The sequence below is a fragment of the Loxodonta africana genome, chromosome 16, assembly GCF_030014295.1.
Source record: "Loxodonta africana isolate mLoxAfr1 chromosome 16, mLoxAfr1.hap2, whole genome shotgun sequence".
Lineage (NCBI taxonomy): Eukaryota > Metazoa > Chordata > Mammalia > Proboscidea > Elephantidae > Loxodonta > Loxodonta africana.
In genome coordinates, this window is record NC_087357.1 from 81,529,013 (window position 1) to 81,556,017 (window position 27,005).

General features: G+C 49.7%; 2 protein-coding genes across 6 annotated transcripts in view; one reads left to right on the forward strand and one right to left on the reverse strand.

The window, feature by feature from the left end:
* ALOX5 (arachidonate 5-lipoxygenase) overlaps positions 1–9,719 on the forward strand; it is a 75,686-nt gene extending 65,967 nt beyond the window's left edge. For all 4 annotated transcript variants that reach the window (XM_064269817.1, XM_064269818.1, XM_064269816.1 and 1 more), the window contains 7 exons: positions 4,465–4,668; positions 5,286–5,372; positions 6,896–7,074; positions 7,385–7,506; positions 7,862–7,962; positions 8,394–8,564; positions 9,051–9,719. In XM_064269817.1, coding sequence (XP_064125887.1) covers positions 4,465–4,668; positions 5,286–5,372; positions 6,896–7,074; positions 7,385–7,506; positions 7,862–7,962; positions 8,394–8,564; positions 9,051–9,230 — 1,044 coding nt within the window. In that variant the 3' untranslated portion in view covers positions 9,231–9,719. The remainder of the gene's footprint in view (positions 1–4,464; positions 4,669–5,285; positions 5,373–6,895; positions 7,075–7,384; positions 7,507–7,861; positions 7,963–8,393; positions 8,565–9,050) is intronic.
* Positions 9,720–14,638: 4,919 nt separating this feature from the next.
* The window catches only part of MARCHF8 (membrane associated ring-CH-type finger 8), a 164,777-nt gene continuing 152,410 nt past the window's right edge, over positions 14,639–27,005 (reverse strand). Inside the window, exons 5-9 of one of the 2 annotated variants that reach the window (XM_064269819.1) lie at positions 23,578–23,663; positions 22,501–23,340; positions 20,963–21,143; positions 18,897–19,044; positions 14,639–18,489 (exon numbers count right to left, since the gene is read on the reverse strand). In XM_064269819.1, coding sequence (XP_064125889.1) covers positions 18,185–18,489; positions 18,897–19,044; positions 20,963–21,143; positions 22,501–23,340; positions 23,578–23,663 — 1,560 coding nt within the window. In that variant the 3' untranslated portion in view covers positions 14,639–18,184. The remainder of the gene's footprint in view (positions 18,490–18,896; positions 19,045–20,962; positions 21,144–22,500; positions 23,341–23,577; positions 23,664–27,005) is intronic. The other variant, XM_023547152.2, reaches the window with a different exon arrangement.

Here is a 27,005-nt window from a genome sequence, read left to right on the forward strand (position 1 = left end):
TTTTCTTTATGTTGAGGTGCAAGCCATACTGAAGGCTGTAGTGCTTCAAGTGCTTCAAGTCTTCTTCACTTTCAGCAAGGTTGTGTCATCTGCATAACTCAGGTTGTTAATGAGTCTTCCTCTAATCCTGACCCCCTATTCTTCTTCATATAGTCCAGCTTCTCAGATTATTTGCTCAGCATACAGATTGAATAGGTATGGTGAAATGATACAACCCTGACGCACACCTCTCCTGACTTTAAACCACGCAGTATCCCCTTGTTCTGTTAGAACAACGGCCTTTCGATCCCCTTGTTCTGTTCCTCACCAGCACAATTTTCTGGAATTCCCATTTTAAGGGCTATAGGAGAAGCTATTTATAAGCTTTATCCCAGACAGTGTAAATAAACATAGGCTTGTTAGGTTGTTGTTAGATGCCGTCAAGTCGGTTCCGACTCATGGCAACCCTAAGCACAACAGAACGAAACACTGCCCGGTCCTGAGCCATCCTTATAATTGTTGCTATGCTTGAGCTCATTGTTGCAGCCACTGTGTCAATCCAGCTCGTTGAGGGTCTTCCTCTTTTCCACTGACCCTGTACTCTGCCAAACATGATGTCCTTCTCCAGGGACTCATCCCTCCTGACAACATGTCCAAAGTATGTAAGACGCAGTCTCGCCATCCTTGCTTCTAAGGAGCATTCTGGTTGTATTTCTTCTAAGACAGATTTGTTCGTTCTTCTGGCAGTCCATGGTATATTCAATATTCTTCGCCAACACCACAATTCAAAGGCATCAATTCTTCTTCGGTCTTCCTTATTCATTGTCCAGCTTTCACATACATATGATGCGATTGAAAATACCACGGCTTGGGTCAGGCTCACCTTAGTCTTCAGGGTGACATCTTTGCTCTTCAACACTTTAAAGAGGTCCTTTGCAGCAAATTTACCCAATGCAATGTGTCTTTTGATTTCTTGACTGCTGCTTCCATGGCTGTTGATTGTGGATCCAAGTAAAATGAAATCCTTGACAACTTCAATCTTTTCTCCATTTATCATGATGTTGCTCATTGGTCCAGTTGTGAGGATTTTTGTTTTCCTTATGTTGAGGCGCAATCCATACTGAAGGCTGTGGTCTTTGATCTTCATTAGTAAGTGCTTCAAATCCTCTTCACTTTCAGCAAGCAAGGTTGTGTCATCTGTGTAACGAAGGTTGTTAATGAGTCTTCCTCCAATCCTGATGCCCCGTTCTTCCTCATATAGTCCAGGCATCACTGCAGAAATATTAGTATGTTTGATTGTAAAATATGTTGCCCTAGACCTGGTGGAGTATTACATAATTACTTGTATACACAATGCTAAAATCCTAAAAATTCTGAAATGCGTTTGGCTATAAGGGCATCAGATAAGGACCCATATTTATTCATGTTATCATCACAACAACATGAAAGGTCAGAGGGTATTACTGATATTGATCATCTTATGCAGATAAGCAAATGGGAACAGCAACAGCAGAGCTGGGATTCAAACCAGGCCACCTGGTTTGCACTCCCCCAACACACTATATGATCTCACAACCAAAAGGAGGTGCACCTCCCTGAAAGGAGTTCCCAGGCTGAATCAGACAGGAACCCTTTGCCTAAGAGGCTGAAGCAGAAGGTAAAGTGATAAGTGATGTAGGGAAAGGAAACAGCTGGGAGAGCAAAGGAGAGTGGCTGTTTAGTGCTGAGTTGGGGGCCTGGCTTCAGTCCTAACTCTGCCACTTGCTAGCAGGCTATGGGACTGTTGGCAAGTCACAGAATGTCCCAGAACCTCTTTCCTCTCCTGAAAATGGAGATAACGCCTACCCTTCAAGGTTATGGAGGATTGGATTTGAAAATCTGAGTAGAGGTTCTTTGGAAACTATAAAGACCCATGTAAAAGGAAAGCTAGAGGATAATAAATATGGTATCTGGTTCTTCAAAGGTCCAAAAAAAATAAATAGCTCACTCACTTTTTCTTTCACTGGTGCAAAAATATACAAGCAAAATATACAACATTAGGAATAAGAAAAGAGACATGATCACAGGCAGAAAGGAGAATAACTATAGGGCTACAAATTTGAAAAACTAGAGGAAATGGATAATAACCTAGCAAAGTAGAAATGATTACAAGAAATTGTAGAAAATAGACCAGTTTCCACAGAAGCGATGGGAAAGCTGATTAAGTGTCCACACTGGTGAGAAGCCCACGTGACGAAGGGCTGCGCTGTCGCCAACCTTTAGAGAACAGTGACTCCTGCGCTCTTTGAGCAAACTCATTCTGTGGAGACGGCATAGCCTTAGAGCCAAAACCTGATCCAGGCAGGAGCAGAAAGAAAGCTGAAAACCAATCCAAGTTACTAATACAGATTTTTCTAAAGCATATAAAAAGATGCTAGCGAGTTGACTGCAATAGTGTAATAAATGACTAATATGTTACAACCAAGTAGGGTTTACTCCAGGACTCCAGAGGTCTTTCATCATCAGTAAAGCTACCAGCATAATTCATTCCACCAATAAGGAAAAATTTCCTGATTCCATCAGTTGACACTAAAAGGGAATTTAGTAACATGTAGTAGCCATAACCAATAAAATTTAAATAAAGTAGCAAGTGAAGGAATCTACTGGTATATATAAAGGCAACCAATATTATTCAAAAGGTACAAAGCCAGTTCCATTAAAATCAGAAATAAGAAAGGAATGTTAATATTACTATGGTCATTCAATGCTGTTTTGGAGGCTCTAGCACATGTGATGAAACAATAAAATAATCAATAAAAATCTTGTAAAAGAACAGAGAAAATTATCTTTTTTTATAATGATATGAAGATGGACCTAGAAAGCATAAGAGACTAACTTTTTAAAAGCTATTAGAATAAGTTGATTTAGCAAGGTGTCCAGTATCTCTTGAAACAGCAATAGCTTTTCTCCATGCTAACAATACAATACCCATACCAAAAATACATATATATATATATATATATATATAATCATTTTAAAGGACATAAAATGAAATCTCAACAAATAGACACTATTTGATATTGAATAAGAAAACTTTATATCATAAAAATGTCAGTTCTACCAAATTTTATGGTATTAACTTAGTGTACTCTGATTAAATTTTCAATCAGGTTTTCTCTCTTTTCTTAATGAGTGAGAAAACTAAATAAAAGAATTTAAAGGTTAATATGGCAAAAATGTTCAAAGATAGTCAAAGAAGTTTTGAAAAAGAAAAACACAGAGGGAAAGCTTTTCCTGCTGGATATTTTTTCTCAGGACACCATTCAAAGCAGATGGTTCTGCACAGGACAGACACACAGATTAGTTGGCAATGTATTAAAAAAAAAATTTTTTTTTCCCCGGAAATAGACTCTACATATAAGAATTTAACATATGACAAGAGTGGTTTTTCAACTCCATGGGGAAGAACGGTATTTTGGTGGTGTTATCACAACACTCTTTAAGGCAATCCAGGCTTTTACTATCAAGTGCCTCAAAACTCCTCCAGCTTCTACCCATTACGCAATTCCAAAGCCACTTTCATATTTTTAGGTATTTGTTACAGCAGTACCCCACTTCTGGTACCAAACTTCAAAATACCACATTAAAAAATAAAAAAAATACCACATAGTGGGTGGCTAAAAAAACCAGAAATTTATTGTCTCACAGTTCTGGAGGCTGGGAGTCCAAAATCCAGGTGTCAGCCATGCTGATTCCTTCTGAGGGCTTTGAGGGAGAATATGTTTTATGCCTGTGTCCTAGCTTCTGGTGACAACCAGGGATCCTTGGCATTCCCCAAGGCTTGCATCACTCTAGACTCTGCTTCCATCTTCACGTGGCCATCTGCCCTCTGTGTGTGTCCCTCTGTCTGTTCTCCTTTTTTATACTCCAGTATGCCTCATGTTAACTGATAACATCTTCAAAGACTCATTTCCAAACAAGGTCATGTTCACGGGTACCAGGAATTAGGACTTGAACATATCTTTTGGGGGGACACAATTCAGACTATAACAGAGAGCATAACAGAAGCAGTCAGCAAAGTGGGAGGAAAATGAGGAGGGAGCAGGGGGAGGAAGGTAAGAGAGGAGAAGATTAGGGTATGGTAAGGAAAACAGGAGCTCCTTCTTGTTTTGGAATGCGGCAGATCACATGAACACACCTTAAGCACCTTTCTGATGCCTTCATGCTGACTTATTCCATCCCCATAATAATGAGTGGTTATTGTCCCCGTATTTACAGATGAAGCCGGAGCTCAGAAAGGCCCAGTGAGTTGTCCAGGGTCACACAGGCAGTGAGTGATGGAGCTGGGACCTGGGCCCTCTGCCCTCCTCCAACCTCCTTTCGTGATTGGAAAGTCACCATTGAATAAATTTAGATTCTTGTGGGATTTCCTGAGAGGCCAGGCTCTCCAGCAGCTATCGTGCAGACTGAAATATGGCAATGCATTTTCTCTCTCCAATGTATCAGCTCAACCAAGTCCCAGGAGATAAGAATCCCATTTTTCTCCCTTCGGATGCAAAATATGACTGGCTTCTGGCCAAAATCTGGGTGCGCTCCAGTGACTTCCACATCCACCAGACCATCACCCACCTTCTGCGCACACATCTGGTGTCTGAGGTTTTTGGCATCGCCATGTACCGCCAGCTGCCCACTGTGCACCCCATCTTCAAGGTACAGCAAGTACCATTTCATCTGATGGGGAGGGCATCCTGGTATGGGGAGGCAGGGGGAAGGAGGGAGCTGAGAAGGACCCCCAAGTGTTACCTCCCCTTCACCCGGGGCTACCTGAGGAAGACAGCAGCTCCCAGTGAAACAGATTTTGAAAAGGCACACAAGTTCAATGTGGCCGTTGGCTGGTCCCAGATGGTGGCTCCCACTAGCCCTGCCCTTCCCTCTTTCCAAATTCTACTGGCATTGGCTACTAGGATGACCACAGACTCTGGGCTAAAGATAACCTCTATGTGCCTCAGTTTCCACATATGTAAAACAGATGAGGTCCCTGATGAGGCAGTACACCTGCCACATAGAATTATTGTGAGGATAAAAATAACTAATAACTGTAGAGCATTTCAACAGCGCCTGGGACATACTGAAGCACTATCCATTGTGGACTATTATCACTGTTACTCCAGGCCTCCAGCAGCTAGTTACTCAGTCATGACAATCAGCATCATCAACCTGGAAATTTTCTCTACAGTGGACCAGGTGGGGTGGGTGCCGAGGGTCCCTGGGGGCCTCTGGTCAGGAGGCCCTGGCTGGATGCTCTCTGAGGGGCTTCTTCCCACCAGCTCCTGGTGCCCCATGTGCGATTCACCATCGCCATCAACACCAAAGCCCGTGAGCAGCTCATCTGTGAGTACGGCCTCTTTGACAAGGTAGGTGCCCCAGTCTTGGGCCCTGGAGAGCTCTGCCCGACTGGCACCCTCTTCTCCTCAGAATCTCAGTGGCCTCTATCCATGACCAGGACCAGGTCCCTAGTACCCACAATGGTGGAGACCCAGGAAGAGTGGAGGGGTGGCAGCTGTGTTCAGAATGCTGGCCCCCAGCTCTGTGGCCAGTCTCCTGAGCCTTTGACCCGGGCACTGGACCAACTCACCTCTCCCAATTGCACAGCATGCTTCTTGGCCACCACCCATTCTCCCACCCCTCCCTCTCTTCATGACCTGTTTCGCTCTTATGAATGGGACTCCTCCCCCTCAGCCCCAGTGGTGTGCTTCTGTCCTGGACCTGTCCCTTACTCTGTGAACAGCCCCCACCCTCTGCCCTGCCAGGCCCTCCATGCTCCCACCACTCTCCCCACACATCAGGGTATCAGATCCCTACCCACCCCTCAGATTCTCTCAGTACCCCACCCTGCTTTGACTCCTATCACCTTACCAGGCCTGGACCCTCACATCAGCCCTCAACCCTGACTCTCCTCTTCCACCTCAATTAGTGGACCAGGCCACATAGTCATTATGGTTAAGCCATATTTTTGATGCAGGTGACAAAACCCAATTCAAACCAGCTGAAGCTGGAAAAGAGATGTATTGTCTCATGTACTTGGGAATGACAGGAGTGGAAGGAGCCTCAGACCAGAATGAATCCAGGGTCTCAAGTACGTTCCCAAGGCACACGTGCTCTTTCTGTCTTTACATCCTGTTGGCCACATTCTTTCCAGCACCAGGCAGGCTACCCCATGGGGCTCGGGAGACGAGGACCTGGTCACAGATGTTCCCTTTAGTACCCACACAGAAAATACCAGGTAACAACTTTGACTGGTCCTGCTTGAGTCACATGGGCACCATGGACCAATCTCTGGTATCCCAGCACCCAAGTCATCCTCCGAGAATTCTGTGGACTGCCTACTCAGCTATCCTGTGTGTGTGTCTTAGTGGCTACAAGGAGGACCCAGATCCTGCTGTGTGTCCCCCCAGGCTGCCCCGAGCACACCACCTCAGACTCTCAGCAGTGTTTATGGTTGGTGAGGCCTTCTCCTTTAGCCCAAAGAGTAGACCGCTGAGACTAGTGCACAGACTTGGGGCACCTTTGTGCCTGGGACCAGAACAGGCCTGAGGGCCTCACCCAGCCAGGCCCACCAGTGCTCTCCTTGAGAGGGGAGCTCATTCTCCCCTGCAGCTGCCCCCTCGTCTGTGCTCATCTGGCTATGTCGACACCTTCCATCACTCTGGTCTAAAGATGCCTCTCTGTGGTGTCTTCCTCTGGCTGCTTCGGCATCTCAACCACACTGAGCCTTCACTGAGCTAAACGTTCCTCCTGCCCCACTTTGCAGGGCCTGCCCCCTGCATTCCTGGCCACCCTACTGCCCTGTATGGTTTCTCCAGCTTCTTGCGGGTGCAGGGGTGAGCTGTGGGCTGGAAGGGGAGACAGCCCATGGGGCATTGTCCTTCCTTTCAAGGCCAACGCCACAGGGGGTGGCGGGCACGTCCAGATGGTACAGCGGGCCATGCAGGAGCTGACCTACGCCTCCTTGTGCTTCCCTGAGGCCATCAGGGCCAGGGGCATGGACAGCACAGAGGACATTCCCTACTACTTCTACCGCGATGACGGGCTGCTGGTGTGGGAAGCCATCAAGAAGTGAGTGTGCCAGGGGCAGGCGGGGGGTAGGAATGGGAGGGGGTGGTCCAAGAGCAAGAAGAGAGGTGGTCCCAGAGGAGAGGCTGCCATGGGCATGGAGGGGCAGGCAGGCCGGGTGCCTCAGTGACTCTGGCAGGGGCCTAGCTCTGTTATCAGGGCACACTGATGGGGGTGGGGGGGGGTGGTCCTGAGTCTGGACATTAAGGAGTGATGGGTCCCAGACAGGGTCCTGCCCTGGCTCTCTGGGGCACAGCTCTGGAGACCCTGGCTGGATCGCCCACTCCTGACTGGGCCCTAACTCTGGAGCCAGGTTCACGGCCGAGGTGATAGGTATCTACTATGAGAGTGACCAAGTGGTGGAGGAGGACCAGGAGCTGCAGGACTTCCTGAAGGACGTTTATGTGTATGGCATGCGGGACCAGAAGACCTCAGGTGAGAGCCACTCCCACGTACCCTCCGGCCTTCTTTTCTGCTCTTCACTGCACCTCTGACCTTCCCGTGGGCAACGCTGACCTTTGGCATCGCCCTTGGTGCTTGGTGCTGGGGCCTGAGCCCCTGGGGGTCCTCTCCCCACCAGTATGCCTCATGGGGGCAGCCCTGAGAGAGGCCTCAGCTTTCTAGCTGGCTCAGGCCTCAGCCCTCACCCATCTGTGCCCGCCCCCGGAGTTTCTTGTCCACTCCTGAGCCCTCCTGCACGGTACCAGGGCCTGGGGACAGAGGGGTGTGGTACTCAGGCATCCCTCCCCTGGGAGGAGAGGCCCTCAGCTGGCCCTGGTGCCCGCCATAGGCTTCCCCAAGTCCATCAAGACCAGGGAGAAGCTGTCGGAGTACCTGACCGTGGTGATCTTCACCGCCTCAGCCCAGCACGCAGCAGTGAACTTCGGCCAGGTAAGGGAGGGGGAGGACCCTCTGAAAGGGCAGACCGCTCTGGGCCGGAAATCGCCAAGGTCACCTGTGCCCGCTCCTGAGGCTAGGCGGGGCCGGGGGCAGCCCTCCCCTCCCACCGGGCCTTACAGTTGTCCTGGGCAGATGGGGCTGAGAAAGCCGCAGGCTGACCCTGGGCAGCCTAAGGGGACGGAATTCGGGTGCCGGCACGGACTTGGTGGGCTAAGGCCAAGGGCAAGGCCGGGGCGTTCCGGAGCGCTGGAGAGGGGAGGGCAGGGCACGGGCGCCCCGGAAGAGGGGAGGGCAGGGCAGGGCACCCGAGGCCAGCTGCGCCTCCCAGCCGCCAGGCGCCGACGTGGCCGCAGAGGGCTGGGGTCTGGGCCATAGGGGCGCTCGCCGCCCGCGCCCACGAGTGTTCGCGGCTGTCCCCGCAGTACGACTGGTGCTCCTGGATCCCCAACGCGCCCCCAACCATGCGGGCCCCGCCGCCGATGGCCAAGGGCGTGGTCACCATCGAGCAGATTGTGCAGACGCTGCCGGACCGCGGCCGCTCCTGCTGGCATCTGGGTGCAGTGTGGGCATTGAGCCAGTTCCAGGAGAATGAGGTGAGGCCTGGGCTGCGGACCGTGCAGCCACGTGTTGCCACCCAGTTTAAGCTAATTCCCCAACCTCAGGTTTGTGACTCAGGGCCAGGAATCCTGACTTCCAAGGCTCTGGGAGGGCCCCGAGGAGCAGGCAGGGCAGCAGAGGTCCCTGCTCCACTCACCACCAGGGTGATACACAGGGCACACACGCACTCAGCTGTCCACTGAGCTTTCATGTGGTTTTCCCCTGGTGCCCGGAGGTAACCACCAAGTGTTTCCTGGTGTTCCCAGGTACAGATGGGGCCCACTGCAGACCTTATCGTCGAAAGCGGTTCCAGGGGCACATGGTCCCCAGCATTCATGGTGGGGGGCAGTGGGTCAAGATGGGAAGGGGAAGAGTTTTTCTCTCTCTGGCCCCCAGAGCCATGGCCCCTGGAGGTGAGGACAAGGCCTGTGAGTCTGTGGCCTCATGACTGGTTAATCTGTCTGTCCCTGTCGGGGCCTCAGCTGTTCCTGGGCATGTATCCAGAGGAACATTTCATTGAGAAGCCCGTGAAGGAGGCCATGGCCCGATTCCGCAAGAACCTTGACACCATCGTCAGTGTGATCGCAGAGCGCAACAAGAAGAAGAAGCTGCCCTATTACTACTTGTCTCCAGACCGGATCCCCAACAGCGTGGCCATCTAAGTGGCCTCACTTTGGGAAGTCCTGCTCCTGGAGGCTGGCCATGGTACCCAGACTCAGGGCAGGCCTCCCGTGTAGCTCACCCCTCAGGCCCACTGGATTCCTGGGAATTGCGCTAGGCCAATTCGCCTTAAACCAAAGGCTGCCCCAGGGGAGCCACGTTGTAGCAAACCTCCTGTGTGTTTCCCCATTTACTCCTATCTTTTGTCAATCTCAAACTTTGTTCAGTGCTTAGACACCCCAGGGAACCCCTCCTGCGCAGAGCAGGCCTGTGAGGCTTCCTGTCCTGTGCCCAGCTCAACACATCCACACCAGGTAGCAACAGCGCGTCAGGCTAGCTGACGTGTTTATTGGTATTACAGACATGATTTTTGTTTTCTGTTCTATCTATTTATGCTTAGTCCAATATTTTGCATATAGCAGGTGCCCAAATAAATTCCTGTTGGATAAATTAAGAATTGGCTGTCATAAAAATAAAGTTAATTTAAAACATGTCTCCTTGTACATACAGTGTTTGTCATCCCAAAGAGCTCACACATACAACCCTCCACAAAAAAAAAAAAAAAAAAAAAAAAAACACCATAATCATTATGATTCCACCTGGACAGAATCCCCACCCCCCCCCCACCTCCTCTGGTGATGGAGGAAGACCTTCAATCATAGCTTTCCAGCCAGCCGCAGCCCTGCCAGGCTCCCCTCCTGCTCCCCCTCTCCTGCTACGTGTAACTGCTTGCCCCGAGGCAGAGACCCAGACCTTGAGAATTCTGTGGACGCCCTTTGCTCCTTGGTTACACAGGCTGGGCCTTTATTTGACTTCGAGTATCTGGCCGTGACCATGGAGCTTGGGGAACCCCTGCTTAGGGATGCCACTAGCAGGACCACCAACTCAGGACTTCTAAAGGAACAGTCGTCAATCCCCCAGCCACCCTTGAAGAGGCTGGCAGGTGAGGCCCATTCTACAGATGAGGAAACTGAAGCTCAGAAGACACAGAACCCACGGGAGGCAGCACAGCCTGTGGAAAACTGAGCCCAGCCCAGAGGGTGGCACTGCTTGGGGTAAGGCCAATCTCCCTGTCCCGGAACGCCACGTCCTCCCTTCTTCCTCCATCTTAAATGGTGCCTTGAGCCCAGAGATCCCACCATGTCCTTACTGCCTGGGCCTCCCCAAGGCTGAATGCAGAGGGGATGGGAAGTTGGTGGCATTCCCTCGTCGACATGCCAGGAGCTGGTTGAGACCTGGAGGGTGGTGTGGGAGGAGAGCCCTGATTGAGTCAGGGGCTGAGTTTTACTCCCCGCCCTTAAACGACTCAGAGAGTGACTCTAAGTAACTCCCCTTCCTGGGCCTCAGTTTCCTCGGCTGTAAGAGGTCAGACTAGCCTAGCTGTCCTTGACAGTGGGTGACAGATGGGGATGCCACAACTATTTGGCCTTGTAACTGCGGCAGGGAAGTGGCCATGGACGGGCGTGGATGTGCTCCAACACAAGTGTTCACAGAGAAGATGTGCTGCCAAGAGCAGTAACCTGTCAGCCCCTGGGGGTGTGTCACGTGGCAGGCCAGCTGACACGTGCAGCACTTCGTGGCCAGGGCCAAGGGGCAGAAAGGCCTATGGACAGCGTTGCTCCAAACCTGCCTGTGGCAAGACCCCACTTGGTGCCTCCTCAGACAAACTCAAAACTCACCGGGTCCCCAAGGTACTGAGGCTCCTGTCAACCCAGCACCCCCCTACACTCTCAAAGAGTCCTCTCTCCAGCCCCACCCCCTCCAACCAATTAGCTGAGTTCTGGGACACGTCACACTCTAGAAGCCCCGAGGGCTCTACTTGGTGCTGGAGGCCTCCTGCTCTTCAGTGCAGGGGTGGCCTGAGGATTCTCTACTGTGGCCATGGCTCCACAGATGTCAGGCAGGAAGACACCTGGAAACGTATACTCGAGCTTAGCTCCTGTATCCCAGCAGCCCACTGCTGTAACTTCTGGAAGGATTCTCCCGCTCACCCCATGTACAGTTTAACCAGGCAATCCTTGCCTCCCTCTTCACCCCACGTGACCATGGCTCTGGGGCATGCTCAGAGGTAGAGCCCTGCCCTCAGCACACAGCCCTGCGTGGAGCATACAGATGTGAGGACCAGGGCACTGCCCTACTCAGGGGGGCTGTTAGCAGCCAGGAGACATCGCAGGCAAATTGTCACCCTTACGGGGAAGGCCAGCTAAGCAGTCAACTGCCTGACAGTCACGCTGCCCGGTACACACTGGCCTGTAGTCTGACTCCTTGGGGCTGGGGAGCACAGAATAATTAATTTCATGAAGAATTTATAAAAAAATATATATATATATAAGGATCAGCACAAAGTTGGTTCCCTTGAGGCAGAGGTTGAAGATGTCCCAAGTGTCAACTTTCCCAAGCTGCTGTCCACTCCATCATCTCTAACATCAACTACTGCTTCTCCTCTCAGTACTTGCCCTCCCATCTTTGTGCTCAGTAATTCGTTGCAATGTCTCATAGAACTCGTGAACTGTATCTCAAGGAAATGGCTCATGTGGTTGTGGAGGCTGGCAAGTCCCAAATGCATGTGTCAGGCATCAGGCTGAAGGCTCCTCCCAACCCACATGGCTGCAGCGGCCGGTGAACCCAAACAGGCACGTCAGACAACAGGCTGCTGGCTCACAAGGTTGTGAAAGCTGGCCAATCAGGTCAAACAATAGACTACTGGCTCCAGGGGATGGGGGAGCTGGGGAATCCCAGAATCGCAGGTCAGACTGGCTGCGGGCTCAAGCTCCAAGAACTGGAGGTCAGATGACCATGAACCAGATGTGGGATCCAGAGCGAGAGCGAGCGAATTTCCCCAAAGCATTCAGACACATTCGATGCATACCACACGCTCAAGGAAACTCCTCCTACTTCAGAAGGCAGTAACGTGAGTCACACCCTCTACTAAGGGTAGTGACTGGGCAAGGGTGATGACTTGAGTCATGCCCTCTAGTAAGGGTGGTGACTGGGTAAGGGTGAGGACTTGAGTCAAGCCCTCTAGTAAGGGTAGTGACTGGGGTAAGGGTGATGACTTGAGTCAAGCCCTCTGCTAAGGCTGGTGACTGGGCAAGGGTGATGACGAGTCACGCCCTCTAGTAAGGGTGGTGACTGGGTAAGGGTGAGGACTTGAGTCAAGCCCTCTAGTAAGGGTAGTGACTGGGGTAAGGGTGATGACTTGAGTCAAGCCCTCTGCTAAGGCTGGTGACTGGGCAAGGGTGATGACTTGAGTCACGCCCTCTAGTAAGGGTGGTGACTGGGTAAGGGTGAGGACTTGAGTCAAGCCCTCTAGTAAGGGTAGTGACTGGGGTAAGGGTGATGACTTGAGTCAAGCCCTCTGCTAAGGCTGGTGACTGGGCAAGGGTGATGACTTGAGTCACGCCCTCTAGTAAGGGTGGTGACTGGGTAAGGGTGAGGACTTGAGTCAAGCCCTCTAGTAAGGGTAGTGACTGGGGTAAGGGTGATGACTTGAGTCAAGCCCTCTGCTAAAGCTGGTGACTGGGCAAGGGTGATGACTTGAGTCACGCCCTCTAGTAAGGGTGGTGACTGGGTAAGGGTGAGGACTTGAGTCAAGCCCTCTAGTAAGGGTAGTGACTGGGGTAAGGGTGATGACTTGAGTCAAGCCCTCTGCTAAGGCTGGTGACTGGGCAAGGGTGATGACTTGAGTCACGCCCTCTAGTAAGGGTGGTGACTGGGTAAGGGTGAGGACTTGAGTCAAGCCCTCTACTAAGGGTAGTGACTGGGCAAGGGTGATGACTTGAGTCATGCCCTCTAGTAAGGGTGGTGACTGGGCAAGGGTGATGACTTGAGTCACGCCCTCTAGTAAGGGTGGTGACTGGCTAAGGGTGAGGACTTGAGTCAAGCCCTCTAGTAAGGGTAGTGACTGGGCAAGGGTGATGACTTGAGTCAAGCCCTCTAGTAAGGGTAGTGACTGGGGTAAGGGTGACGACTTGAGTCAAGCCTTCTAGTAGGGGTAGTGACTGGGCAAGGGTGATGACTTGAGTCACGCCCTCTAGTAAGGGTGGTGACTGGGTAAGGGTGAGGACTTGAGTCAAGCCCTCTAGTAAGGGTAGTGACTGGGCAAGGGTGATGACTTGAGTCACGCCCTCTAGTAAGGGTGGTGACTGGGTAAGGGTGAGGACTTGAGTCAAGCCCTCTACTAAGGGTAGTGACTGGGCAAGGGTGATGACTTGAGTCACACCCTCTAGTAAGGGTGGTGACTGGGTAAGGGTGAGGACTTGAGTCAAGCCCTCTAGTAAGGGTAGTGACTGGGCAAGGGTGATGACTTGAGTCACGCCCTCTAGTAAGGGTGGTGACTGGGTAAGGGTGAGGACTTGAGTCAAGCCCTCTAGTAAGGGTAGTGACTGGGCAAGGGTGATGACTTGAGTCAAGCCCTCTAGTAAGGGTAGTGACTGGGGTAAGGGTGACGACTTGAGTCAAGCCTTCTAGTAGGGGTAGTGACTGTGGTAAGGGTGATGACTTGAGTCACACCCTCTAGTAAGAGTAGTGTCTGGGTAAGGGTGAGGACTTGAGTCAAGCCCTCTAGTAAGGGTAGTGACTGGGCAAGGGTGATGACTTGAGTCAAGCCCTCTAGTAAGGGTAGTGACTGGGGTAAGGGTGACGACTTGAGTCAAGCCTTCTAGTAGGGGTAGTGACTGGGTAAGGGTGATGACTTGAGTCAAGCCCTCTAGTAAGGGTAGTGTCTGGGTAAGGGTGAGGACTTGAGTCAAGCCCTCTAGTAAGGGTAGTGACTGGGCAAGGGCGATGACTTGAGTCAAGCCCTCTAGTAAGGGTAGTGACTGGGTAAGGGCGATGACTTGAGTCACACCCTCTAGTAAGAGTAGTGTCTGGGTAAGGGTGATGACTTGAGTCACACCCTAGTAATGTGGATACTCAGGATAAATCCCTACTGCCTCATTAACACAACTACAGGCACAGAAGCTAGGATTCACATCACAAAATGGAGGACAATTACATCACATCACAAAAATAGAGGACAACCGTACAATGCTGGGAATCATGGCCTAGCCAAGTTGCCACGCCACCCCAACCATCACAGGTTCCATACACCTTATTTGCACAGTCCCACCCATTCACTGTGTGAGTCACAAAGACTATGGCTAAAGGGTCATACTAAGTAATTCACTTCACCACTGAGCACAAGGCTGGCCCAGGTGGTTGAAGCAAACACACCTGTGTGGACCACCTGTTTTCACTCCCACGGCCAGCACACCTTCCAGGCCTCTGACTACCCCGCGTGGGGCTAGCCTGGGGCAGGCAGGGGTAAGCAGACATCTGCAGAGGTTGCATTGTTTGGTTTCCAGATGTGAAGCCAGAGAACCTTTGGGGGGGTGGTCAAAGCCACTGGAGTGCCCACCACCATGCCCAGTGCCTCTGCAGGAAAACAGTCCCATGCAAAACTCCTTTTTAAAGAAACGCTTTATTGCTGCAATTAGACACCCTCAAGTACAGCACAAACAACCCACCTGTACAAAGAATTATTCAAGTGGTAATACTGAGAAACAGTGAACATACACAAAAGGATACAAAACTAGACACTTAGATAACTAGAAACTTTCTAAGAAAAATTACAAATGTGAAGTGCCTTTTAGAAACTACACCACACAAGCCAGTGTAAATTTGGTTTTTATTAACAATCAACTTTCTATAAACATTGCATCTAAACAGGTGATCAGCTGCACAGCTTCAACAAAGACTTCCAAAATGAAGATACGTTCTTTTCATTTCCCTAGGTTTCAGTCTTTCCTTGGGCTAGAGGCAGAAGCTGCATATCTCAAATTAAATTCAAAGGAAAAGTATTTCAAATGTGTATTTGCATCCACATCATGGTGGTTCCTTCTCTCCTTGAACCAGGCCTTGAGGCACTTCTCAGACCACTCGTCAGCGGCCCTGTCCCAGCCCCTACAGCCTACCCACAAGGTAGCAGAGGCAGCTCCCACACTTGCAAGGATCACATGAGGCTCTTGAACTGGCTCAGCTGCCTGGGCCTGTCCATCTCTGGTGAGGTAGGTGCACTGGCAGGTTTGGAAACTAGACCTATATGACTGAGACGAGTGGGCTGGAGCAAAAAAGGAAGAGGCACTCAAGGCCTGCAGTAGGAAAAGGTCTTTTACAGGGTTCCCAAGAATTTATAGCTATAAACTTAAGCACATAAATCCAATTACTACTCCAAACAAAATCAGAAGCACTCTGGTTCCACATGACTTATCGGGGAGCAAAGGCCAAATCAGAAAGAGGCAGCTTCCCTCTGCCCCCACTGGGCCCACAAGCACCAACCTTCCTGGCCCTGTGACCTGCACACTGATCCCAGGTTCGAGATGGTTCAGCCAGGTGCCATCTGGAATGTGCATGGGGTGCAAAGAGTCCTCCCACTAGGCCCAGGTGCAAAAAGGGAGGGTGGGGGGGCGGGGAGTAGAGAGACCAGAAGACCCAGAAGGTCTGCTGCTACCACCAGGGGGTAGCACCGAACAGCGTGCCAGGGCCTGGTGAGGTCACTCTGGTGGGTAAAACCAGAGCTGGGACTAAGGGTGGAACTGACGGATCAGAGCTCAACTACAGCCTGCTAAAAAGGAGAATGGCAGAAGCTGCTGTGTGTCTTCAAGCAGAGGAAACAAGGATGGACCTGAGAGGCCCTGCACAGGCAGGGGCTTGGCGGAGTGGGGTCAGAGGTGAGGAGATGGTGTTCAGCATTCCTGAAAAGAAGTGAGAGGGCTGTGCCTAACAATGTCTGGGTGTGGGTGACATACCACGATCACGCATCTAAAGGCACCTGGGCCATAAGGTGGGTGACAGCCACATGGGGCAGGTGGCCCAGGAGGTATCTCTACCTCAGCACACCACCCTCTGTACAGAGGCCTCCATGCTTTCCACAGGGCAGGGGGCAGGTGAGGGCCACACTTAAAAATCACTCTAGATCTTCGCCTGACTGCTCACCTGCTGCTGGAGCAAGACAGGGACAATGTGCAGAAGCAGGACCGTGCCTGGGCAGTTCCTAAAGGGCACGGGCAGGATGGACCTGTATTCCACTTGCCTGAGTGGATAGCCTGCAACTGCCTGGCATCACCCGGCTGAGAAGGGGCACAGGTAACTGCAGTGTGGGGCACAGTGAACACAGGCTTGGGCTGGATGTGACCTGGGGGACAGAGAGAGGGCAGGCTGACCTATTTCCAGAGGTCAGGCTGTGGCTGGACAGTACCCGCCTGGCCACAGGGAGGCCACCACCACAGACTGTGCAGAGCCGGGGTCCCACTCAGGCAGACACCTGGGTGGGCGGACAGTGGTGCCAGACTGCCATAATGAGCCATCACTGGGAGCTGAGAGATCCTTTGGCCTCCTCGTAGCCTTCAAAGCCACTCACAAATCTGGAAAGCAAATGAGCCATCTTGTTCTGTTAACAAGACACGTGGGAACCGGAAGCCCAGCAAGGCCACAGGCGGGCCCCAGGCATCCTGCCCGCTAACGGCCTGTTCACGATTCAGTGCCACTCTGGAGCTACCGCTTACTCGCCTGTGCTGTAAACCTGAGTTCTTAAAAGCAGGATTTTATGCAAACTTTAAGGGACAAAGGCCATTTGATGGTAGTGATTTGTGTTTGCAATCCCTGACGACAAAACCGACCAATAGGCGGCTGGGTCCCTCACAGAAAGGATCCTCTCTGCTCAGCCTGGTTAAGGCAGGGAAGGGGTGGGGACAGCCAGGGAGTGGCCAGGGGCCAGGGCAGCTAGCTGGCTCACCCCAAGGGCCAGCCCATCCACTTCCCTGCACTGGGCAGTGACCTCACAGCACCTGCCAGGCACGCCTGCAGAAGCTGGCCAAGGCGGGCAGGCACACAGGAGCTCCAGTGGTACACACACCCAGATCAGGATGGGCACGCCTGCTCATTAGTGTGAATGTAGCATACACTGGTGAGATGTCTCTCTAAAGGAATAAATTTAAAATACTCAATTTTGTTCTAATTATTCACTTCCTTTCCTTCCATTTAGATCTCAAAAATCCTTTTTCAGTGCTGGCAAAAAAGGACCCAACGGGGCAAGCCTGTAAGACAAAGGCTCTAGAAACCTGGTTCAAAACCATAGGAATTATGCTCCAACAGCCATGTGACATCCATGCTTTCCCATGGAGCCTGGCAGGAAGAAGTCTCAGGCTCATCTGTTGATTATCATCACGTATGTTTTCTGGGCACAGAGGGGATGTCACGTATGTTAGAATTCATAAGGCAGAAAGGGTCTTTCAGGTTACAATGCAAAAGATATAGTGAGGTGTAACAAAGCGAACATTTCTAAATGAGACATTCTTTTAAGTTTCAATCCCACTGAACACGTATTACAAAATAAAGGCTTTCTTTTGTAAAGTGCTGTTTGCTCAGTGATTCACTCGCCCCTCCATGTAGAGCACCTGGTCCCCTGTCTGCTTCTGAGAAATGGCAGTAGCGGCATCTGCAGATGCAAGCAGGACACGGTCTGGGTTCCGGGGCCTGTCTCCATGCCACCCCTGGGCTCTTCTTAGTGAGTACGGAAATCCTCTCATTCTAGGCAGACATTCCTAAAAGCCTCAGCTCACCAGAAGAGGCTGCTCCTCAGGGCCTGGGTGCCACCCCTCTCCTGCTCTTCCCTCAGCCTCGGCCTCCCCTTCTCTCATCTGCCCAAGAACATGACCGGGAACTCGGCCAGCCCCACCTCACGCATCATGGGGTCTTCCACCTTCCCTGCACATGGAGCACATGGCAGAAGTGGACGGCCACTGGGAGCACTTTCCAGAAGGTTCATTAAGGAGGATTTAGAAAAAGAGAAGCCATTAAAAACATTCACCTGCCCATTCTATGCTAGTAAAGGACATAAGAAAAGGTCCACGACTGGCAGTAAACAATCTCCCTCAGCTCTCTCTTGGTGACGTCCAGGACAGGCAACCCTCCACAGTCAGACTTGAGCGGCAGCTGCTCCAGCGTCCTCAGGCTCTGTGCAACAAGAAGAGTTTGTGTCGGAATGACAGGCTCCATCTCCATCTTTATTGTCAAAGTTGGGCTCTGTTAGTGCAGATTTTTCAAAAATATTCTTTTTACTTGTTTCTGGACAGTTCTGAACATAGATTACTCTGTTATACGCCTTGAGTCTCTTCCATAATTGTACATATACTTTGCACTGAACATACATAAAAAGAAGTCCTCCAGTAAAGCCAATAGCTACAACCACCAATTTAGTCCAAAAGGGCCACTCGAGGATTCCTGGAAAAGAAAAAACCCGGTCAGCCTATCAGCAGATCTTGTTTAAGATCTGAAGTAAATTAAGATAAACCTTCTAAACTTCCCATAACCAATGGATTCTTAACTCGTTAAATCTTGCTTTGGCAAAGGCGGGGTGGAAGAAGGTGTCCGCTCCCCTTACACTCTTCCAGGAGGTAGTTCTGGAGACTCTGATGCTCTAGGAGTTGATCTGACTGGGTTTTAGAAACTACCACCACAGCAAGAGAAATATCCAAAGAGGACACTTGGTGCCTCCTAATAACGTCCCCTCCAGAAACCCAGACATTTAAGGTCTGACCTGCAAAGCCGTCTTGAATAAAACTCCAACCTACAATCCCAGAACATGAGCCCAGACTCTGGGGCTGAGCTCACGTCTACCCAGACCGTACCTGTCGCCTGCCCCTGCCTGATCTCCTCGGCAGTACGGTCAATGAGCACGTATAAGGACCAGACCACACAGGTGATGGCGACGACGTGAAAGGTGACCGAGCAGGTGATCTTCCTGCGCTCACTGCTGGTCATCTGCAGCTTCTCCCACTGGGAAGACAACAGAGCACAGCGTGAGGCTTGGGCTCCCTGTAGACGTGGGGCTGAGACGTGGCGAGAGCGCTGCAGATGGTAAGACTGCCTTCCTTCCCTCCACCCCTCTTCCAAACTACATGAATTGCCCCCCAACACCCAAAGTCATTCTCTTTAAACCACTTGGCTTCAACCAGGTGCCAAGCACTGGTATTCTGCTGGCAGCCAACTTTCTATGCAATGAAAAGAAGCTGGGATTGAGATGAGCCATGAACTATCACCAGCAATCCCCCGTCTGCTTATTCTTGCAATGAGAAACTGAAAGGCCTGACAAACAATTCCATGGTGTCAGTCCTGATGAAAATAAATGGTTGGCCCCAGACCCAGGTGCCACGCTGTCAGTCACCACGACGTGCTGACCGGCATGGTGAGGGGAAGAGCAGGGTGATGAAGCCACAGCACACTAGCAGATGGGTCACACTACATGGTCAAAGTGAACGGCTGAAGGAGCTCACTCTTTGGTCCTCTGCTACTTTGGCAGCAACAGCTTGGAATCGATGCTAAGAGTTCCTGGTACAAGCAGCCTCTGCCAGTCTCATCTCCTCTAGGAGCTCATTAACTTACTCCAAATAGCCCGATTTTCTTTTTCATTTACTGGTTTCCAAATCAGAAGAAACACATAAAGGTAGAGAGAAAGAACAAGTGTAAACACTCTGCATTTCCTTTGCCAAGCCTAGTCACAGCCTCCTTCCAGACAGTTCTCTGCAGGGTAAACTGAAAATAGAGCCTCGTGGATTATCTATACTGGTCAGAGGGTCACGGAACTCACTTGAGAGATTAGCATAGAGTAGGAACTCAATAAACTGTAAGGCTTTTATTGGGCAAAACATTTTTTAAGTAGTTTGTGCCTGCCTTCTCAGCAACCAGAGCGCTTTCTGCTATGATTTTACATTTGCCTTCCTACCTAAAATGCAGAGTCCACGCCTCAGTGTCCCCTGCTCCCTGACCTCCCGCTGTTTTCCTAAGACAATCCCCGAAATGCTCACTCACATCTGCTTCGTGTGTGCTTTTCTCCACAGACAACCTGACCTCTCTGAAGTCCTGTCATTTTGGCTCTAACTCACACTGTCCTTCAAGAACTGCTTCAAAACCCAAGCGTTCTATGATGCTGTACCACTAGGGCTCTAGCACGCTGGGGCCGTTTCCTCCTCTGAACGTCCGACGTTCCACTGCCACACCACTTAGGACTGGCACTGCCCTGTACTGCTGCCTGGTTCTGTGGTTCACCTTGCAATTTACATATTAAGCTTTTGAGACAGGAACATGTTTTCTCTTCTTCCAAACAGAACCTCACACGCTAGGTGCACAGAGAAAGTTGCTGAGGAGACAATATTTAGACAGCATGTGAGTGCCACTGACAAAGCTGCTCTCAGATGGGAGCCATGCACACAGGGCCTGACAACAGCTGGGTTTCACATCACACCTGTGGTTTCTTTGTTCCCAATCCCAGCCTCCCATCCAACAAATACCCATCACAGGTATATAGAGATCAGCTTCCCACATGCTTCACTCTGCCAAGGGCTGGGGATCTCCAGTGTATGGTCTTAAATGGAGAGGGACCATATGATGAACAGTTCATACATACAAAGTTAAACGCTGACTAAAATGCCACAAAACAGTCTGGGGTCAAGGGCCAAAAGGCTGACAGACAAACCAGAAGTCTTGGCATGAAGGAAAAAGAAAACACCACGACTGAATGGCTGGACGGGGTTTCTTCCTGAGGGGGACTTGGAACTTAGCACAGAGCAACTACCTCGACAACACTGAGTGTACACACCAGTCCCTACTTCCAAAATAAACGAGTATTAGGACTTCACTGGGTCCCAGACGCTAACTGTTCCAGGGCCCTTCAGTCAGGGAGGGTCTTCTCACGTACTTTCCGCAAAGGCTTCAGCTTGGTCTCCATGACGAACTCGTACTTGCACAGCTCGCAGCACCGCGTATCGGAGCTCTTGATCCACTGCTGCAGACAGGCCTGGTGCACGAAGTGCAGGCTCCCGGTGCAGTGGCATGGGGTGATCAGGGGGCTCTCATCGTCGCCCTCACAGTGGCAGATCCTACGTCAGGGGAAAACCAGTCATTACCAGGAGAACACCACCAAGGGAAGATGACCGTTCAGTGGAAAGTCAATCTCCCCAGAGAAGTTTTCAGAAGCACACCATGTAAGTGACTACAAGCACAAAAACACACAAACACAAACGAGAACAAATGCTACCAACTAAGCATTTCTAGCTTACCGCACCAACATGGGAAGTCTGGATGGCATTTGGCAATGGAGAGGAAAAAACGGTGTAAGAAATGACAGAGCAGTCATTTTTGGTAAGACTTAACTTTGTTGAAAGACGAATTTAAGGCAACATGGAAGTATTTTCCAGAATGCAAGATGTTGAAACAATTAGAGGGAAAATTTCTATGTAAAACAAAACGAGCATTCTACTTTTCAATAATGCCGCAGTGGCTTAAAAAGATGATGAAGCTGGATTTCCAGCTGTAATTCCTGACCTCATCTTCACACACAGCACAACTAACACCTCTGCTCTTTCCTGGGAGGAGAAAGAGAAACCACAGCATCTTCCCTGGACCTAAACAACTCCCATTACACGCTGCTGCAGGTTCATCTTTTTTCCACAGCAGAGAGTGGAAATTCACTGAGAAGCATTATTTCCAAGGATGCCTGCAGGAGGGTATCACAACTAACCTCAGGACCGTTAACAGGCTTCTGAGAAACGGGAAGGGTATTTCCTGGCAGCTGAAAAACAGGAAAGGACACTAGTCCTGAAAGGAGCAGCCAGCTCTCCAGCGGCTTGTCTCTGAGAAGGGTTTCTGATACAATCCTGAGAAGGGGTGACTGAGGAAAGGTCAGAATGGGAAAGGCATAAGAGTGGTGACAGAAAGTGGATTCTGAAAGATTTTGGAGGCTGGAAAAGGATGCTGCACAAGAGAAGATAAAGATGGCCAGTGAAGCTAAGACCTGGGTGGAGGGGGCTGCGTTCATGCCCAGAAAACAGGGAGGAGCTGTGCCACCACAGGGGGACAAAATGTAAAACGAGGCTAGGAGGGATGGCAGAATGAAACACTTAAAGTCTGGACAATCAAGCTGAAAAGCTGCAGCTGCTAGTTTCTTTCTCTCCCTTTCTTTATGCAAAGCCCATCTATTTTTAGTGGAGGTGAGTCAGCTTGGCCTTTAATATGTGTAGCTTCTTCCTCTTTTATCATCAGTGAGACTATTCTGGAACCCATGTCATAAGAACTGCCTTTTCAAGTTATAGCAAAACTCCCTTCTCCCGGAGAAAACTAATAACCCACAATTGCCTACTGCTCCGTTTTCCTGAAACTTCACATATTAAAGGAAGTTGAGACTAGGGTGGTGCGGGAAGTAGAGATGGCTGCAACGGTGGTTCTTGGCACACCAACCTGCAGGCGTCCCCTGATGTGGACACAGGAGATATGGGGGAGCGCCGTTCTGAGAGGGGAGAAGGGCAGTCCAGGTCGCTGTCCTTTTCCACTGAGCAGAGGGGTGCCCGCAGGCTCCTGCTCTTCAGCTCTGTGGACGCGCTGTCCTCAAAGACGTCATCATCTCCATTGTCGTCGGAGCAGAAGCCTGTGCTCCCGACCAGCCCGCTGGAGGACGTGGCCGTGTGCAGGCGGGCGGCACAGCCCTCCAGCTCAGGGAGCCTGTGCAGGCTGTTAGCACTTGGGCCGAGCGGGAAGAAACAGCGCAGCAGTCGCCTGCTCCGGGACAGGGCCTCGCCATCTGCTTTCTCTTCCAAAAGTGGGACACGGAGGCTCCCCTTGCTGGCTTCCACCTCTGAAGCAGTTGAACGATTGGCAGAAAGAGATGAAACACAAGAACACTTGGAATGGCCAAGAGGTTTCTGACTCAGTATTCTCTTTTCTTTATGATGGAACCTGTTAATTCTGAGACAGGGCTCTTGAGCGAGTGGCAGCTTTCCTTCAGAACAAGCTCTTTCCACATAGTCACAACTTCCCACGGTGTCCTGGGCATTCTCACCCATATCGTTGAGGGATTTTGAGAACTTCAGTGTTCTTCTGGCTTTGGGATTCTTGGCAGGCCTTAAGGCCTGGACCCACTCGGAACCACAGGAGTTTCTCTTGAATGCCTGTGATGTGTCCTTACAGATAACTGTCACAGTGAGCCCCGGTGTCAGAGAACTCTGGCAGGGAGGAGCTTTCAAGACAACAGCAGATTGCACGGGACTGTGGTGACAACACTCAGAACGCACTGCACCGGAACTGCATGCAGAACAGTGAGACAAAGCACAGGGAGTGAGAACCACCTTAAAGGGAACAGACATCCAAGGGAAGAAACGAGACTAGCCGGTAACTCGGTAAGCGAACAACACATACGACCGGGGCTAACGGTTCAGACCAGAGGCATGTTCATCAAGCACATGGAAAATCGGAGAGCCCCCAGATGCTTGTGCTTTCTTCCGGATGCGCAGTCACAACGGCCCCTGAGGTGGAAGTTACCTGCAGATATCCTGATTCAATGATGTGGCAGAGGTGCGGGAGAAGGCAGACACTGGAACCGACGCCGTCGACGGGGGACTCCCAGCCTGCAACGACAGTTTCAGTTAGTGTTGGGATGGAGTCCAGTCTGCTATATCCTAACGCTTACAAGTAACATGCATCTGCTGAATATTCGGTCCCCGCAAGTCCAGGCAAAGCAAATCAACCACCACTCTTTTCTTCTTATGCACAGGCAAGTACAGCTAAAGAACCTGGGCCGAGGAATCTCTGCAACAGGGGAACACCCAGTAACTAGGTTCATTTCCTACAGCATCTACAATTATCAGTTTGTAGCTAAGTCAGAAAGCAGGTACTGTGCTTCCCCAGCACACTCGTACCTAGTTCCCAAGACAATGCTGACCAGGCTAGCAGGACCCAAGAGCTTCTCTCCCACCTCACCTCATGGCCTTGCTACCTGTCAGAGCTCTCTGCAGGGGGCAGACCAAATGACCACAGGAACACCAAGCCATGGATCAAGCAGGGGCCTAGGAGGGGACTAGTAACAGGCACTCCCAAGATGTCTAGACTTGGGATTCTGGATGAAAAAGAAAATTCAAGAAAATTTAGAGAGGAGGCGGGACCAAGACAGCGGAATAGACAGACACATCTGCCAAGTCCTCTTACAACAAAGACCCGAAAAAACAAGTGAAACGAGTATACTGACGACAAGCTAGGAGCCTTGAACATCAAAGGCAAAGTTAGAAAACGAACTGAGTGGCAGGGGGAAGAAGAGACAGCTCAGAAGTGGAGACAAATTACTGGAATTGCCGGGAGCCCTCAGGCATCATTCCTGGGAGCAGCTGTGGCTGGCTGGTACTAGTGTTTGGCTGCAATTTCCTCAGGAAGAAGCAACCAGCCACACGGCCTACTCACACCTCCAGAACCAGAGAAGAATGGTGCTCTCGGCAAAAGCTAAGTACTTGTGAATATTTTCCAAGCCCCCGGCTCCCAAGCCAGCTTCAGCGGCTGTTGATTTCCCTGGGTCTGAGATAGGCCATCCTCCTGGCCTTGGAGAAGGAATAAATCTGCAGCTGGGACACAAGATAATTTGCCAGCTCCACTAACCTGGAGAGCTCAGGACAGAAGCGGCTTCTGTCCAGGCATAAACAGTCCATGGACTTTGAGTACCTTTCCCCACTGCATGGACCTGAGTGGGCCTATTTCAGGAGAACAGGCCCTTGTTCACGGACTACAACTGTTACAGCTGTGCAGTGGAGAGGCAGGTGTTCGATGTTTGACGCCGCTTTGCCTATTAAACAAGGTCCTCACCTATCCACATCAAGGGACTAAGGACTGGTGGCTCCACTCAGGTTGCCAGCCACCCGCAACAGGGGTCCAAGGATAACTGGTACCTCCCAGTCCCTACAACCAAAAACTTTGGGTGCCCATGGTCCATCTGAAGAACCCACCCATCTGTGCGTTCTAGGGAAGAGGGACAAGCTTTCCTCAGAGACATCTGGGGGACAATTCACAGCCCCCTGCCTTGTTCAGAGTATGACCCCCTGCTGCAACCAGATACCAGTACCTAACACCAATCACCCCTGTCCCTCTAAGACTGCAGGACACAGCCTGTACCACACACTTGATGACCAGCTACCTGGGTGGACACCAGAGCTGAATCCATACAAGAAAAGTCAATGGACTCCTAGACTGATATACCTGATAACAGCTCTAGCCATCTGGTAACAGGACGTCAGAGCTTCAAAGGTGAAAATAATCAAGCTAGCTCACTCAAGCAACGCATGTGGGCATAAAAAAACAAAATGAAACAAGAAGCTAGAATACATTAAGAAAACACAAAATTAACTATTAATACAATAACTTATAGATGGCTTGGAGACAACAGTGAATATCAAATCACATAAAGAAACAGACCATGATCACTTCAACAAGCTCTCAAAATAAAGAATCAAGGGATCTTCTAGGTGAAAGTGCCTTCCTGGAATTACCGGATGCAGAATACAAAAGATTAATATACAGAACCCTTCAAGACATCAGGAAAGAAACCAGATAATATGCAGAACAAGCCAAGGAAAACACAGATAAAGGAGTTGAAGAAATTAAAAAGGTTATTCAGGAACATAATGAAAAATTTAATAAGCTGGAAAAATCCATAGACAGCAATCAGAAATTTGGAAGATTAAAAATACAATTACAGAACTAGATAACTCAATAGAAAGTCAGAGGAGCAGAATTGAGCAAGTGGAAGGCAGAACTGTGAACCTGAAGATAAAGCACTTGGCATCAATATAATTGAAGAAAAATCAGATAAAAGAATTAAAAAAAATGAAGAAACCTTAAGAATCCTGTGGGACTCTTATCAAGAGAAATAACCTACAAGTGATTGGAGTACCAGAATGGGGAGGAATAAAAGAAAATACAGAGAGAACTGTTCAAGATATGTTGACAGAAAACTTCCTGATCTCATGAAAGATGAGAAGATATTTATCCAAGATGCCCCACTGAACTCTACATAAGGTAGATTTGAAAAGAAAGTCACCAAGACACATTATAATCAAACCTGCCAAAACCAAAGACAAAGAGAGAATTTTGAGAGCAGCTAGGGATAAACAAAAAGTCACCTACAAAGGAGAGTCAATAAGGATAAGCTCGGATTACTCGGCAGAAACCATGCAGGCAAGAAGGCAATGGGATGACTTATATAAAGCACTGAAGGAAAAAACTGCCAGCCAAGAATGTTATATCCAGCAAAACTGTCTCTCAAATATGAAGCTGAAATAAGGACATGTCCAGATAAACAGAAGTTTAGGGAATTCGTAAAAATAAAACCAAAACTACAAGAAATACTAAAGGGAGTTCTTTGGTTAGAAAATCAATAATATCAGATATCAACCCAAGGCTAGAACACTGGATAAAGCAATCAGATGTCAACCCAGACAGGGAAATCACAGAAATAAATCAAGACAAAACTTACAACAGGGAAACAGCGATGTTCTTATGTAAAAGATGACAACGTTGAAACAATAAAGAGGGACTAAGAAACGCAGTCATACATCTTTCATATGAAGAGGAAGACAAGGCAACATAAAGAAATAAAAGTTAGATATAAATTTAGAAAAATAGGGATAAATATTAAGGTAACCTCAAAGGAGACAAATTATCCTACACATTAGAATAAAATACAAGAAAAAAATAAGAGACTCAGCAGAAACAAAATCAACAACAATAAGAGGAAAAGACAATATATAAACTACTCAGCACAAAAAATTAAGTGGGAAAAAGAAACTGTCTACAACACAAAAAAAGACATCAAAATGACGGCACTAAATCCATAAAAAAAAAATACCTATCCATAATTTCACTGGCATAGCTGGATATTCATCTGCAAAAAAAATAAAACAAGACCCGTACCTCACACCATGCACAAA